General features: G+C 42.6%; 1 protein-coding gene across 3 annotated transcripts in view; it reads left to right on the plus strand.

The window, feature by feature from the left end:
- The window catches only part of lnx2a (ligand of numb-protein X 2a), a 25,871-nt gene continuing 8,109 nt past the window's right edge, over window positions 1-17,762 (plus strand). Inside the window, exons 1-7 of one of the 3 annotated variants that reach the window (XM_062021843.1) lie at window positions 1-147; window positions 2,839-3,360; window positions 14,737-14,954; window positions 15,017-15,139; window positions 16,484-16,683; window positions 17,121-17,510; window positions 17,573-17,734. In XM_062021843.1, the coding sequence (XP_061877827.1) occupies window positions 2,972-3,360; window positions 14,737-14,954; window positions 15,017-15,139; window positions 16,484-16,683; window positions 17,121-17,510; window positions 17,573-17,734 (1,482 nt within the window). In that variant the 5' untranslated portion in view covers window positions 1-147; window positions 2,839-2,971. Of the gene's footprint in view, window positions 148-2,104; window positions 2,213-2,838; window positions 3,361-5,337; window positions 5,575-14,736; window positions 14,955-15,016; window positions 15,140-16,483; window positions 16,684-17,120; window positions 17,511-17,572; window positions 17,735-17,762 lie in introns of those variants that run through there. The other 2 variants (XM_062021844.1, XM_062021845.1) reach the window with 2 other exon arrangements.

Below are 17,762 nucleotides of genomic sequence, written 5' to 3' on the forward strand. Positions count from 1 at the left end.
CCGTTGACTGACGGTGGTAGGCGTGGCCAGTCCACCAAAAGGCACGGGGGCGTTTTCGTGCGGGGTTCGCCGGACGGTGCTTTGCGGCGGAAGCCTCAGTGAACGTCGCCCCCCTCCCCTAGTGGGGCCGGAGGAGCACCGGATTAGGTAATATGATGTCTGCCGTACATGCACGTCTGCAATGTCACCGTGTGTTGTGTGTTGTGCGTGTGTGTGTGTGTGTTGTGCGTGTGTGTGTGTGTGTGTGTGTGTGTGTGTGTGTGTGTGTGTGTGTGTGTGTGTGTGTGTGTGTGTGTGTGTGTGCGCGTGCTGCAACGATGCTCCACTCAAATGGAAGAGGTTTGCATGCAGGAGGATGTAGGGCCGTGGCATCCTTCAGGCACTAACGTAGGGCCGTGGCATCCTTCAGGCACTAACGTAGGGCCGTGGCATCCTTCAGGCACTAACGTAGGGCCGTGGCATCCTTCAGGCACTAACGTAGGGCCGTGGCATCCTTCAGGCACTAACGTAGGGCCGTGGCATCCTTCAGGCACTAACGTAGGGCCGTGGCATCCTTCAGGACTAACGTAGGGCCGTGGCATCCTTCAGGCACTAACGTAGGGCCGTGGCATCCTTCAGGCACTAACGTAGGGCCGTGGCATCCTTCAGGCACTAACGTAGGGCCGTGGCATCCTTCAGGCACTAACATAGGGCCGTGGCATCCTTCAGGCACTAACGTAGGGCCGTGGCATCCTTCAGGACTAACGTAGGGCCGTGGCATCCTTCAGGCACTAACGTAGGGCCGTGGCATCCTTCAGGCACTAACGTAGGGCCGTGGCATCCTTCAGGCACTAACGTAGGGCCGTGGCATCCTTCAGGCACTAACGTAGGGCCGTGGCATCCTTCAGGCACTAACGTAGGGCCGTGGCATCCTTCAGGCACTAACGTAGGGCCGTGGCATCCTTCAGGCACTAACGTAGGGCTGTGGCATCCTTCAGGCACTACCGTAGGGCCGTGGCATCCTTCAGGCACTAAAAGCCTTGGAGAGGTGAAACATTTCCGCGAGTGTGACGTCACAGCTTTGTTGTGCGGACAGAGAGGCTTTTGTGCGCTCATGACTGATTCATGTCCAGCTGCACTGGTCACACGCAGTCATCGCCGGCCGTTACCACGGAGACGGCGGAGACAGGTTGTCACGGGCAGCCGTATCCAAGGAGACGGGAGCATCAAAGAGAGCCCAGGCAGCGCTCATCACAGTGGTCTGACAAGCATCCTCCGGAGACCTCCTCCTCAATGTCAACTCCATCCTGGTCGCCATGGAGACGGGCGCATCTCTCCGTACGATAAGAGAGAGTCAGGTGGGAGCGTCCTTCGTGAGACGTCTTCCATGAGACGTCTTCCATGAGACGTCTTCCATGAGACGTCCTCCATGAGACGTCCTCCATGAGACGTCTTCCATGAGACGTCCTCCATGAGACGTCCTCCATGAGACGTCCTCCACGAAACGTCTTCCATGAGACGTCTTCCATGAGACGTCCTCCACGAGACGTCCTCCACGAGACGTCCTCCACGAGACGTCCTCCATGAGACGTCTTCCATGAGACGTCTTCCATGAGACGTCCTCCACGAGACGTCCTCCATGAGACGTCCTCCATGAGACGTCCTCCATGAGACGTCTTCCATGAGACGTCTTCCATGAGACGTCCTCCATGAGACGTCCTCCATGAGACGTCTTCCATGAGACGTCCTCCATGAGACGTCCTCCATGAGACGTCTTCCATGAGATGTCCTCCATGAGACGTCCTCCATGAGACGTCCTCCATGAGACGTCTTCCATGAGACGTCTTCCATGAGACGTCCTCCATGAGACGTCCTCCATGAGACGTCCTCCATGAGACGTCCTCCATGAGACGTGGGAGGAGCATCGATCACCTTGTGGACGTGTGAGGAGCATCGATCACCTTGTGGACGTGTGAGGAGCATCGATCACCTTGTGGACGTGTGAGGAGCATCGATCACCTTGTGGACGTGTGAGGAGCATCGATCACCTTGTGGACGTGTGAGGAGCATCGATCACCTTGTGGACGTGTGAGGAGCATCGATCACCTTGTGGACGTGTGAGGAGCATCGATCACCTTGTGGACGTGTGAGGAGCATCGATCACCTTGTGGACGTGTGAGGAGCATCGATCACCTTGTGGACGTGTGAGGAGCATCGATCACCTTGTGGACGTGTGAGGAGCATCGTCCATACATGTCCTGAATGACCTCCGCTCCTAAATTCTTGCTGGTTTTGCATGTTCCCATCATCTTCTCCTCTTTTCTCTTCAACATGTTCCCACCATCTTCTCCTCTTTTCTCTTCAACATGTTCCCACCATCTTCTCCTCTTTTCTCTTCAACATGTTCCCACCATCTTCTCCTCTTTTCTCTTCAACATGTTCCATCATCTTCTCCTCTTTTCTCTTCAACATGTTCCCACCATCTTCTCCTCTTTTCTCTTCAACATGTTCCCACCATCTTCTCCTCTTTTCTCTTCAACATGTTCCCACCATCTTCTCCTCTTTTCTCTTCAACATGTTCCCACCATTTTCTCCTCTTTTCTCTTCAACATGTTCCCACCATCTTCTCCTCTTTTCTCTTCAACATGTTCCCACCATCTTCTCCTCTTTTCTCTTCAACATGTTCCCACCATCTTCTCCTCTTTTCTCTTCAACGTGTTCCCACCATCTTCTCCTCTTTTCTCTTCAACATGTTCCCACCATCTTCTCCTCTTTTCTCTTCAACATGTTCCCACCATCTTCTCCTCTTTTCTCTTCAACATGTTCCCACCATCTTCTCCTCTTTTCTCTTCAACACAGGTGATGCTCCATCAGCCAGCAGGGGGCGTGTCCTGGCTGCAGCCCCTCCCTGCGGCGACGCCTACAGGATAGGATCTCTCCCTTGCCGCCGGAGTCCCGCACGGCCGAGCCGCGTGGCGCGGAGGCGGCAGAGATGGGCAGCCCGGGCTACGAGGTGGCGCCGGTGGAGCCCGAGGAGGTGTGCTCCGAGTGCGGCCAGGTGCACCGCAGCCGGGAGAACCACCTGTACAACTACGGCCTGGAGGTGGACGACGACCTGGTGTGCCACATCTGCCTGCAGCCGCTGGTGCGGCCGCTGGACACGCCCTGCGGCCACACCTTCTGTGCCCGCTGCCTGCGCAGCTTCTTGCAGGAGAGGGACTTCTGTCCGCTGGACAGGACGCGGCTGCAGCTGGCGGCGTGTCGGCGCTCCAGCATCCTGGTGCACAAGCTGCTGGACAAGCTGCCCGTCTGCTGCCCTTTGACCCCAGTCTGCTCCCTCAGCATGCCCAGGTGTGACCTGGAGGCACACCTCAAACACAGGTAGGCATCAAGTCCACCTTATACTGTCTTGTGCCATGGTCCTACCAGTCCTAGAGTAGTACTGTCTATTGTAGACTACTGACAGGTATAAGTTACACTACTTTGTATTACAAATGTTGTAGTTTTTATCTTCCATAACGAATCTACTGACAGATATAAGTTACACTACTTTGTATTACAAATGTTGTAGTTGTTATCTTCCATAACGAATCTACTGACAGATATAAGTTACACTACTTTGTATTACAAATGTTGTAGTTGTTATCTTCCATAACGAATCTACTGACAGATATAAGTTACACTACTTTGTATTAGAAATGTTGTAGTTTTTATCTTCCATAACGAGTCTACTGACAGATATAAGTTACACTACTTTGTATTATAAATGTTGTAGTTGTTATCTTCCATAACGAGTCTACTGACAGATATAAGTTACACTACTTTGTATTAGAAATGTTGTAGTTTTTATCTTCCATAACGAATCTACTGACAGATATAAGTTACACTACTTTGTATTAGAAATGTTGTAGTTGTTATCTTCCATAACGAATCTACTGACAGATATAAGTTACACTACTTTGTATTAGAAATGTTGTAGTTTTTATCTTCCATAACGAGTCTACTGACAGATATAAGTTACACTACTTTGTATTACAAATGTTGTAGTTGTTATCTTCCATAACGAGTCTACTGACAGATATAAGCTACACTACTTTGTATTAGAATATATATATATATATATATATATATATATATATATATATATATATATATATATATATATATATATATATATATATATATATATATATATATACATATATATATATACATATATATATATGTATGTATATATATGCATAAATATATGTATATTTAAATATACATACATATGCATCTATATTATATATATGCATACATATATACATGTATATATACATATATGTATGTATATATATATATAAATATATGTATATATATACAGTATATTATATATATATATATACATACATATATGTGTATACATATATACATATATGTATGTATATATATTTATATTTTCTATATATACATATACATGCATATATGTATGTATATATATATTTACATACATATATATGTATATATATGTATGTATATATATATATATATATATATATATATATATATATATATATATATATATATATATATATATATATATATACATATATATATACTGTATATATATATGTGTGTGTGTGTGTGTGTGTGTGTGTGTGTGTGTGTGTGTGTGTGTGTGTGTGTGTGTGTGTGCTACAAAAGAAAGCAATGAGTATCAACAAGTTATGTGTCCACTGCATTGTTGTTATTATTAGAGAAAGCCCTCTTAAGTTGACGTCCACATCCTTGGTGGACCGCTTGTGTCGACATGAGGTGAAAAGCAGAGGAAGTGGTTCTGATGAGATTGTTGATGTTGTTCCTCTTCCTGGCAGCACGTCACAACACTTCCTGTGACAGAGCATTAACTTCCTGTTTCAGGCAAAATAACCTTCAAAGTAAAAGCATGGCTTCTTGACTCATATTTGGATTGATATGAGTTGTTGATCACCGCAGGAAAGAATAATAATGAGGCCAGCTCACGTTGGACTTTTCAAAATAAAATGAGAGGAGGCCTGCATTAGAACAGGACTTAGTGATCAACACTTCTGCTCACCAACACTCCCATCATGCTTTGGGCCTGTTGGATCAGGTGCTGTGGAAGGAGGCGGGGGGGATTACTGGTCATGTGACCAGGGATTAGTGGTTCCCTAGTGGTGGTCATGAGTTGTTCCATGTTGTCTCCTCACCATCATGCTGAGCAACTTCTTCCATGTTGTCTCCTCACCATCATGCTGAGCAACTTCTTCCATGTTGTCTCCTCACCATCATGCTGAGCAACTTCTTCCATGTTGTCTCCTCACCATCATGCTGAGCAACTTCTTCCATGTTGTCTCCTCACCATCATGCTGAGCAACTTCTTCCATGTTGTCTCCTCACCATCATGCTGAGCAACTTCTTCCATGTTGTCTCCTCACCATCATGCTGAGCAACTTCTTCCATGTTGTCTCCTCACCATCATGCTGAGCAACTTCTTCCATGTTGTCTCCTCACCATCATGCTGAGCAACTTCAACAGCAGACATCTCTTCAACACTTTCTTCTGCCACACCGCCAGAGGTAACCCTGGCTTGTGGTGAGTACATGTTGGATGCATTTGTGTAGTTGTTGTCTTCCAGTACATGTTGGATGCATTTGTATAGTTGTTGTCTTCTTGATTGATTGATTGAAACTTTTATTAGTAGATTGCACAGTACAGTACATATTCCCTACAATTGACCACTAAATGGTAACACCCCAATAAGTTTTTCAACTTCTTTAAGTCCACGTAATCAATTCATGGTACAAATATATACTATCATCATAATACAGTCATCACACAATATAATCATCAGAGTATATACATTGAATTATTTACATTATATACAATCCGGGGGGTGGGATGAGGAGGGTTTGGTTGATATCATCACTTCAGTCATCAACAATTGTATCATCAGAGAAATGGACATTGAAACAGTGTAGGTGTGACTTGGTAGGATATGTACAGCGAGTAGTGGACATAGAGAGAGAGTTCAGATAGCATAAGAACAAGTATATACATTAGAAATACATTTGGTTATTTACAATCGGGGAGGTGGGATGTGGAAGGGAGGGTGTTAGTTTAGGGTTGAAGTTGCCTGGAGGTGTTCTTTTAGTGCGCTTTTGAAGGAGGATAGAGATGCCCTTTGTTTTATACCTGTTGGGAGTGCATTCCACATTGATGTGGCATAGAAGGAGAATGAGTTAAGACCTTTGTTAGATCAGAATCTGGGTTTAACGTGGTTAGTGGAGCTCCCCCTGGTGTTGAGGTTAAGTAGTTTGACATGTACTTCGGTATCAGGGAGGTGTAGCGGATTTTATAGACTAGGCTCAGTGCAAGTTGTTTTACTCTGTCCTCCACCCTGAGCCAGCCCACTTTGGAGAAGTGGGTAGGAGTGAGGTGTGATCTGGGGTGGAGGTCTAGAAGTAACCTGACTAGCTTGTTCTGGGATGTTTGGAGTTTAGATTTGAGGGTTTTGGAGGTGCTAGGGTACCAGGAGGTGCATGCGTAATGGAAAAAGGGTTGAACGAGAGTTCCCGCTAGAATCTTCATGGTGCTTTTGTTGACCAGAGAGGAGATTCTGTAGAGAAATCTCGTTCGTTGGTTAACCTTTCTGATTACCTTGGTTGCCATTTTATCACAGGAAAGATTAGCCTCTAGAATGGAACCTAGGTAGGTGACCTCATCTTTCCTGGTGATAACAATGTCACCCACTTTTATGGTGAAGTCACTGACTTTTTTGAGATTGATGTGGGACCCAAACAGGATGGATTCAGTTTTACCCAAGTGTATGGATAGCTTGTTGTCAGCGAGCCAGGTGCAAGTTCTACACAGCTCAGCACTGAGGATTTTCTCCACCTGTGACTTGTCCTTGCCGGATACCAGCAAGGCGAAGTCATCCGCAAACAGGAACAATTCACAGTCGCATGCCGATGACATGTCGTTTATGTATATTAGGAACAGTAAAGGCCCTAATATACTGCCTTGGGGGACTCCACAGCTCACTGAGAGGGGGGGGGGGGACACGGTGCCGTTCACCTCTACCACCTGCTCCCTCCCCTCCAAGTAAGATTGCATCCAGCTCCATGAGGTTTTGTTAAATCCGATTGCTCTGAGCTTATCCAACAGTATAGCGTGGTTAACGGTGTCAAAGACCTTGTGAAGGTCCAGCATGACCATGCCGCAGTATTTGCCCGCGTCCACCTCATGTTTGATGTGGTCGCTCACATAGAGAAGGCATGTGTCAGTGGAGTGGTTAGTTCTGAAGTCAGATAGAGAAGGCATGTGTCAGTGGAGTGGTTAGTTCTGAAGTCAGATAGAGAAGGCATGTGTCAGTGGAGTGGTTAGTTCTGAAGTCAGATAGAGAAGGCATGTGTCAGTGGAGTGGTTAGTTCTGAAGTCAGATAGAGAAGGCATGTGTCAGTGGAGTGGTTAGTTCTGAAGTCAGATAGAGAAGGCATGTGTCAGTGGAGTGGTTAGTTCTGAAGTCAGATAGAGAAGGCATGTGTCAGTGGAGTGGTTAGTTCTGAAGTCAGATAGAGAAGGCATGTGTCAGTGGAGTGGTTAGTTCTGAAGTCAGATAGAGAAGGCATGTGTCAGTGGAGTGGTTAGTTCTGAAGCCGGATTGGAATTTGTACATGAGTTTATTAGTGGCAAGGTAACTATCCACCTGTTCATAAACTATTTTCTCCATTACTTTCGAAATGGAACTGAGAATAGAAACAGGTCAGGTCGGACACAAAAAAAAAAAGAAAAAGAAAGAAACAGGTCGGTAGTTACCAGGTTATAATTTGCTACCTTTTTTAAAAAGAGGAGTTACTCTTGCTATCTTGAAATTTTTTGGTATTTGGCCTTGTTTTATTGAGAGATTTATTATGTTTAGTTTAGTTTAGTTTATTAAGGATCCCCATTAGTCTACACCGCAGTGGAGACTATTCTTCCTGGGGTCCAGATGTGTGTAATGATTGGGGCAATGGTGGTGGCAGAGTCCCTGAGGAATCTGGAGGGGATATTGTCAAGGCCGGTGGCCTTGTTTGGGTGGAGCGCGCTGAATTTTTTAAGCACCTCATCAGCTGAGACCATTTCTAATTTGAAATCATCGTTGGATACTCCTAGCTTTCTGTAGAAGGCTTTAACGGCCTACTGAAATGAATTTTTTTTTATTTAAACGGGGATAGCAGATCTATTCTATGTGTCATACTTGATCATTTCGCGATATTGCCATATTTTTGCTGAAAGGATTTAGTATAGAACAACGACGATAAAGATTGCAACTTTTGGTATCTGATAAAAAAAAGGCTTGCCCCTACCGGAAGTAGCGTGACGTAGTCAGTTGAACATATACGCAAAGTTCCCTATTGTTTACAATGATGGCCGCATGAAGTGAGAGAGATTCGGACCGAGAAAGCGACAATTTCCCCATTAATTTGAGCGAGGATGAAAGATTCGTGGATGAGGAAAGTGAGAGTGAAGGACTAGTGGGGAGTTGAAGCTATTCAGATAGGGAAGATGCTGTGAGAGCCGGGGGTGACCTGATATTCAGCTGGGAATGACTACAACAGTAAATAAACACAAGACATATATATACTCTATTAGCCACAACACAACCAGGCTTATATTTAATATGCCACAAATTAATCCTGCATAAAAACACCTGCGTGTTTGTTATGCTAGCTCCTAGCTCCTATGCTAGCTCCTAGCTCCATAGAACACGCCAATACAATTCAAACACTTGATCAACACACACAATCACTCAGCCCAAAAGACCGTTCACCTAACCCAAGGTTCATAAAGCTTATATATTTTTAAAAAGTTACGTACATACGCAAAAAAAAGTTGCGCACATACGGTCAAGCGATCAAATGTTTAGAAGCCAAAGCTGCATACTCACAGTAGCACGTCTGCGTCTTTGTCATCCAAATCAAAGTAATCCTGGTAAGAGTCTGTGTTGTCCCAGTTCTCTACAGGCGTCTGTGTATCCAAGTCAAAAGTCCTCCTGGTTAGAGTCTCTGTTATCCGAGTTCTTCCATCTTGACTGCATCTTTCGGGAATGTAAACAAAGAAGCGCCAGCTGTGTACTGTTGTGGCTGACTACGTTCGAAAAATACGTCCATTTCGCACCGACAACTTTCTTCTTTGCTTGCTCAGCTTCCTTCTCCATAATGCAATGAACATGATTGCAACAGATTCACGAACACAGATGTCCAGAATACTGTGGAATTATGAAATGAAAACAGAGCTTTTTCGTATTGGCTTCAATGTGGAAGGCATACCCGTGTTCGCCGGTCTACGTCACGCGCATACGTCATCCTCAGAGGCGTTTCCAACCGGAAGTTTAGCGGCTAATTTAAAATGTCACTTTATAAGGTAACCCGGCCGTATTGGCATGTGTTATAATGTTAAGATTTCATCATTGATATATAAACTATCAGACTGCGTGGTCGCTAGTAGTGGCTTTCAGTAGGCCTTTAATGTGTTCTACACCAAAACAACGAGAGTGGTGGGACAGCTTGTTGACCAGACTACTTCCTGGATAGTTGGTGTCTGTCAGTATATGTTGGATGGATTTGACTACTTCCTGTATAGTTGTTGTCTTTTAGTACATGTTGGATGGATTTGACTACTTCCTGTGTAGTTGTTGTCTTCCAGTACATGTTGGATGGATTTGAATACTTCCTGTATAGTTGTTGTCTTCCAGTACCTGTTGGATGGATTTGACTACTTCCTGTATAGTTGTTGTCTTTTAGTACATGTTGGATGGATTTGACTACTTCCTGTGTAGTTGTTGTCTTCCAGTACATGTTGGATGGATTTGACTACTTCCTGTATAGTTGTTGTCTTCCAGTACATGTTGGATGGATTTGACTACTTCCTGTGTAGTTGTTGTCTTCCAGTACATGTTGGATGGATTTGACTACTTCCTGTATAGTTGTTGTCTTCCAGTACATGTTGGATGGATTTGACTACTTCCTGTGTAGTTGTTGTCTTCCAGTACATGTTGGATGGATTCAATACTTCCTGTATAGTTGTTGTCTTCCAGTACATGTTGGATGGATTTGACTACTTCCTGTATAGTTGTTGTCTTCCAGTACATGTTGGATGGATTTGACTACTTACTAACTTACTTCCTGCTAACTGAATTATTAACTTACCTCCTGCTAACTATCTCACTAACTCACTTCCTGCTAACTTGCTTCCTATCTTACTTCCTGCTAACTACCTTACTTCCCGCTATCTTACTAACTTACTTCACGCTCACTAGCTTACTTCCTGCTAACTAGCTCATGCTATCCAGCTGGTTAAAGGTTGACTTCCTCAGCACTTGGTAGAAGACTTTCTTTGCAAAAAAACAATAAAGTTTATGAGTTTGAACATGAAATATGTTGTCTTTGTAGCATATTCAACTGAATATGGCTTGAAAAGGATTTGCAAATCATTGTATTCTGTTTATATTTACATCTAACACCATTTACCAACTCACATGGAAACGGGGTTTGTATAAACATAAAGTAGTAGTAATTATATAAACATAAAGTAGTAGTAATTATATAAACATAAAGTAGTAGTAATTATACAAACATAAAGTAGTAGTAATTATATAAACATAAAGTAGTAGTAATTATATAAACATGAAGTAGTAGTAATTATATAAACATAAAGTAGTAGTAATTATATAAACATAAAGTAGTAGTAATTATATAAACATAAAGTAGTAGTAATTATATAAACATAATGTAGTAGTAATTATATAAACATAAAGTAGTAGTAATTATATAAACATAAAGTAGTAGTAATTATATAAACATAAAGTAGTAGTAATTATAAAAACATAAAGTAGTAGTAATTATATAAACATAAAGTAGTAGTAATTATAAAAACATAAAGTAGTAGTAATTATATAAACATAAAGTAGTAGTAATTATATAAACATAAAGTAGTAGTAATTATATAAACAAAAAGTAGTAGTAATTATATAAACATAAAGTAGTAGTAATTATAAAAACATAAAGTAGTAGTAATTATATAAACAAAAAGTAGTAGTAATTATATAAACATAAAGTAGTAGTAATTATAAAAACATAAAGTAGTAGTAATTATATAAACATAAAGTAGTAGTAATTATATAAACATAAAGTAGTAGTAATTATATAAACATAAAGTAGTAGTAATTATAAAAACATAAAGTAGTAGTAATTATATAAACATAAAGTAGTAGTAATTATATAAACATAATGTAGTAGTAATTATATAAACATAAAGTAGTAATTATTATATAAACATAAAGTAGTAGTAATTATATAAACATAAAGTAGTAGTAATTATATAAACATAAAGTAGTAATTATTATATAAACATAAAGTAGTAGTAATTATATAAACACAAAGTAGTAGTAATTATATAAACATAAAGTAGTAATTATTAAATAAACATAAAGTAGTAGTAATTATATAAACATAAAGTAGTAGTAATTATATAAACAAAAAGTAGTAGTAATTATATAAACATAAAGTAGTAGTAATTATATAAACATAAAGTAGTAGTAATTATATAAACATAAAGTAGTAATTATTATATAAACATAAAGTAGTAGTAATTATATAAACATAAAGTAGTAGTAATTATATAAACATAAAGTAGTAATTATTATATAAACATAAAGTAGTAGTAATTATAAAAACATAAAGTAGTAGGATTCTTAATAGGACTAGTTCCTTTTATATAAACATAAAGTAGTAGTAATTATATAAACATAAAGTAGTAATTATTATATAAACATAAAGTAGTAGTAATTATATAAACATAAAGTAGTAGTTATTATATAAACATAAAGTAGTAGTTATTATATAAACATAAAGTAGTAGTAATTATATAAACATAAAGTAGTAGTTATTATATAAACATAAAGTAGTAGTTATTATATAAACATAAAGTAGTAGTAATTATATAAACATAAAGTAGTAGTAATTAATAAAAACATAAAGTAGTAGTAATTATATAAACATAAAGTAGTAGTAATTATATAAACATAAAGAAGTAGTAATTATATAAACATAAAGTAGTAGTTATTATATAAACATAAAGTAGTAGTTATTATATAAACATAAAGTAGTAGTTATTATATAAACATAAAGTAGTAGTTATCATATAAACATAAAGTAGTAGTAATTATATAAACATAAAGTAGTAGTAATTATATAAACATAAAGTAGTAGTTATTATATAAACATAAAGTAGTAATTATATAAACATAAAGTAGTAGTAATTATATAAACATAAAGTAGTAGTAATTATATAAACATAAAGTAGTAGTTATTATATAAACATAAAGTAGTAGTTATTATATAAACATAAAGTAGTAGTTATTATATAAATACATACACTAAGTGTACTACATATGAGCTGTTTGATGAAGTCTGACATCATCCTTCCTGAAAAGAACATAAGAAGGTTCTAGAAAGTTCCAAGGTGTGCAGATCAACGTGACCTCCTTTAAAAAAGGTCTTTGGCGACTTAGAGGTCTAAGATAGTAACAGAGGTTAAAGGTCAACTGTGTAAGAATGAGACATTGAAGCAAGGGTCAGTGAGCACAGTCTGGTCCATGGGATGATTGATTTCTTTAATTCTGACTTCTCCAACTGCTCAGACAAATCATATTGTAGATGTAGATGGATGTAGATGTAGATGTAGATGTAGATGTAGATGTAGATGTAGATGGATGTAGATGTAGATGTAGATGTAGATGGATGTAGATGTAGATGTAGATGGATGTAGATGGATGTAGATGTAGATGTAGATGTAGATGGCTGTAGATGTAGATGGATGTAGATGTAGATGTATGTAGATGTAGATGTAGATGGATGTAGATGTAGATGTAGATGGCTGTAGATGTAGATGTAGCTGTAGATGTAGATGGATGTAGATGTAGATGGATGTAGATGGATGTAGATGGATGTAGATGTAGATGGATGTAGATGTAGATGTAGATGGATGTAGATGGATGTAGATGTAGATGTAGATGGATGTAGATGTAGATGGCTGTAGATGTAGATGTAGATGTAGATGGATGTAGATGGATGTAGATGTAGATGTAGATGGATGTAGATTTAGATGTAGATGGATGTAGATGGATGTAGATGTAGATGGATGTAGATGGATGTAGATGTAGATGTAGATGGATGTAGATGGATGTAGATGTAGATGGATGTAGATGTAGATGGATGTAGATGTAGATGTAGATGGATGTAGATGTAGATGGATGTAGATGGATGTAGATGTAGATGGATGTAGATGTAGATGGATGTACATGTAGATGTAGATGGATGTAGATGGATGTAGATGTAGATGTAGATGGATGTAGATGTAGATGGATGTAGATGTAGATGTAGATGGATGTAGATGTAGATGGATGTAGATGTAGATGGATGTAGATGGATGTAGATGTAGATGGATGTAGATGTAGATGGATGTAGATGGATGTAGATGTAGATGGATGTAGATGTAGATGGATGTAGATGGATGTAGATGTAGATGGATGTAGATGGATGTAGATGTAGATGGATGTAGATGTAGATGTAGATGGATGTAGATGGATGTAGATGTAGATGGATGTAGATGTAGATGGATGTAGATGTAGATGGATGTAGATGTAGATGTAGATTGATGTAGATGGATGTAGATGTAGATGTAGATGGATGTAGATGGATGTAGATGTAGATGGATGTAGATGGATGTAGATGTAGATGGATGTAGATGGATGTAGATGTAGATGTAGATGGATGTAGATGTAGATGGATGTAGATGGATGTAGATGGATGTAGATGTAGATGGATGTAGATGGATGTAGATGGATGTAGATGTAGATGGATGTAGATGTAGATGGATGTAGATGTAGATGTAGATTGATGTAGATGGATGTAGATGTAGATGTAGATGGATGTAGATGGATGTAGATGTAGATGGATGTAGATGGATGTAGATGTAGATGGATGTAGATGGATGTAGATGTAGATGTAGATGGATGTAGATGTAGATGTAGATGGATGTAGATGGATGTAGATGTAGATGGATGTAGATGTAGATGTAGATGTAGATGTTCATATGTGTTCCACACATATTGTAGATGTAGATGTAGATGTAGATGGATGTAGATGTAGATGGATGTAGATGTAGATGTAGATGTAGATGTTCATATGTGTTCCACACATATTGTAGATGTAGATGTAGATGTAGATGTTCATATGTGTTCCACACATATTGTAGATGTAGATGTAGATGTAGATGTTCATATGTGTTCCACACATATTGTAGATGTAGATGTAGATGTTCATATGTGTTCCACACATATTGTAGATGTAGATGTAGATTGATGTAGATGTTCATATGTGTTCCACACATATTGTAGATGTAGATGTAGATGTAGATGTTCATATGTGTTCCACACATATTGTAGATGTAGATGTAGATGTAGATGTAGATGTTCATATGTGTTCCACACATATTGTAGATGTAGATGTAGATGTAGATGTTCATATGTGTTCCACACATATTGTAGATGTAGATGTAGATGTAGATGTTCATATGTGTTCCACACATATTGTAGATGTAGATGTAGATGTTCATATGTGTTCCACACATATAGTAGATGTAGATGTAGATGTAGATGGATGTAAATGTTGACAGTGCAGTCCACTGAAGCATGTCTTGGGTTCCTGACCCAAGGTGTCCAGGAACACTCTGCCAGCAGACCAGTGTGGAGGCTCCCCACAAGGACAGCGGGGACGAGCGAGCCATGGTCAGAAGTCCTCCCCGCTCCCCGCAGACCCACCTGGAGGACCTCACCCCGCCCCCACCCGACAGCGGCGAGGCCGAGGTGGCCATGAGGACGGAGGAGGTGGGAGTGGACAACCCCGCCTTTGAGGAGAGCACGGAGGAAGAGAGTGAGCTGCTTGGAGGAGTGAGGTGCTTGGAGAAGGTGTGTTGATGTGTGCTGTGTCTGCAGGTGTGCTTCTCCCCAGAGTCAAGCGTCCTCTCAGCAACCCATGCATCCACCTGCTGCGCTCTGTTGGCTCCGCCTCCTCCGGCTGGGACTGCCCGGAGTCTCCGCCTCTTTCCGCAGAGGAGGGTAGGAGCTCACCCACGTCTGATGATGTCATCATGCTGACTGAGACGTGTTTGTGCGTCTCACCCACGTCTGATTATGTCATCGTGCCGACTGAGACGTGTTTGTGCGTCTCACCCACGTCTGATGATGTCATCATGCTGACTGAGACGTGTTTGTGCGTCTCACCCACGTCTGATGATGTCATCGTGCTGACTGAGACGTGTTTGTGCGTCTCACCCACGTCTGATTATGTCATCATGCTGACTGAGACGTGTTTGTGCGTCTCACCCACGTCTGATTATGTCATCGTGCTGACTGAGACGTGTCACCCACGTCTGATGATGTCATCGTGCTGACTGAGACGTGTCACCCACGTCTGATGATGTCATCGTGCTGACTGAGACGTGTTTGTGCGTCTCACCCACGTCTGATGATGTCATCGTGCCGACTGAGACGTGTTTGTGCGTCTCACCCACGTCTGATGATGTCATCGTGCCGACTGAGACGTGTTTGTGCGTCTCACCCACGTCTGATGATGTCATCGTGCCGACTGAGACGTGTTTGTGCGTCTCACCCACGTCTGATGATGTCATCGTGCTGACTGAGACGTGTTTGTGCGTCTCACCCGCGTCTGATGATGTCATCGTGCTGACTGAGACGTGTTTGTGCGTCTCACCCGCGTCTGATGATGTCATCGTGCTGACTGAGACGTGTTTGTGCGTCTCACCCGCGTCTGATGATGTCATCGTGCTGACTGAGACGTCTCACCCACGTCTGATGATGTCATCGTGCTGACTGAGACGTGTCACCCACGTCTGATGATGTCATCGGGCTGACTGAGACGTGTCACCCACGTCTGATGATGTCATCGTGCTGACTGAGACGTGTTTGTGCGTCTCACCCACGTCTGATGATGTCATCGTGCTGACTGAGACGTGTTTGTGCATCTCACCCACGTCTGATGATGTCATCGTGCTGACTGAGACGTGTCACCCACGTCTGATGATGTCATCGTGCTGACTGAGACGTGTCACCCACGTCTGATGATGTCATCGGGCTGACTGAGACGTGTCACCCACGTCTGATGATGTCATCGTGCTGACTGAGACGTGTCACCCACGTCTGATGATGTCATCGTGCTGACTGAGACGTGTCACCCACGTCTGATGATGTCATCGGGCTGACTGAGACGTGTCACCCACGTCTGATGATGTCATCGTGCTGACTGAGACGTGTCACCCACGTCTGATGATGTCATCGTGCTGACTGAGACGTGTCACCCACGTCTGATGATGTCATCGTGCTGACTGAGACGTGTCACCCACGTCTGATGATGTCATCGTCCTGACTGAGACGTCTCCCTAGGCTGCGTCAAGCTGCCGCCGCTCCCCGAGGGCCAGATAACGGCGGTGGAGGTGCACCGCACCAACCCCTACGTGGAGCTGGGCATCAGCATCGTGGGCGGCAACGAGACCCCCCTCATCAACATCGTCATACAGGAAGTGTACCGGGATGGCGTGATCGCAAGAGATGGACGCCTACTGGCGGGCGACCAAATACTCCAGGTGAGGACATGATGATGATGATGATGATGAGGATGATGATGATGATGAAGATGATGATAATGAGGATGAGGATGATGATGGTGATGATGATGATGATGATGACTGTGAAGTACTACATTACAGTGAAGTGCTACATGACAGTGAAGTACTACATGACAGTGAAGTACTACATGATGGTAAAGTACTACATGACAGTGAAGTACTACATGAGGGTGAAGTACTTCATGATGGTAAAGTACTACATGACAGTGAAGTACTACATGATGGTAAAGTACTACATGAGGGTGAAGTACTACATGAGGGTGAAGTACTACATGATGGTAAAGTACTACATTAGGGTGAAGTACTACATGACAGTGAAGTACTACATGACAGTGAAGTACTACATGATGGTAAAGTACTACATAGTACTACATAGAGCAAACATGTCTCCTCAGGTCAACAACGTGGACATCAGTAACGTCCCCCACAGTTTCGCCCGCTGCACCCTGGCGCGCCCCTGCACCACCCTGCAGCTGACGGTGCTCCGAGAGCGCCGCTGTGCGTCCCGAGCCCCGCCCCCCACCCCCGCCCCGTGCTCCAGCCCCGAGGGCAACCCCCCCAGCCCGGTGTCCGTGAGGATCACCCTGCACAAGCGGGACTCCACGGAGCAGCTGGGCATCAAGTTGGTGCGGCGGACGGACGAGTCAGGCGTCTTTGTGTTGGACCTGCTGGACGGGGGCCTGGCGGCCAAAGACGGCCGCCTGCGCAGCAACGACCGCGTGATGGCCGTCAACGAGCAGGACCTACGCCACGGCACGCCGGAGCAGGCCGCGCAGATAATACAGGTGAGGTTGCCTTCAGGGACAGGTGTGTACGTGGGAGCCTAAAGCGCTGACGGACTTTCCAGGCAAGCGGCGAACGAGTCCACCTGCTGATCGGCCGAGCCGACAAACCCACTCCGCCTCCAAACTCCAGCTCCACCAGAGATCTCTACTGCCTTGATCACTTCCTGCCTAACCACGGCGCCGGTCCGGCGCCCGTGCACCTTCCGCGCAGCAGCACCCACAGGGTGAGGCGGGTGTTGTGGCTGTCAGCTT

Source organism: Entelurus aequoreus, linkage group LG15, assembly GCF_033978785.1.
Source record: "Entelurus aequoreus isolate RoL-2023_Sb linkage group LG15, RoL_Eaeq_v1.1, whole genome shotgun sequence".
In the NCBI taxonomy this organism is placed as follows: Eukaryota; Metazoa; Chordata; class Actinopteri; order Syngnathiformes; family Syngnathidae; genus Entelurus; species Entelurus aequoreus.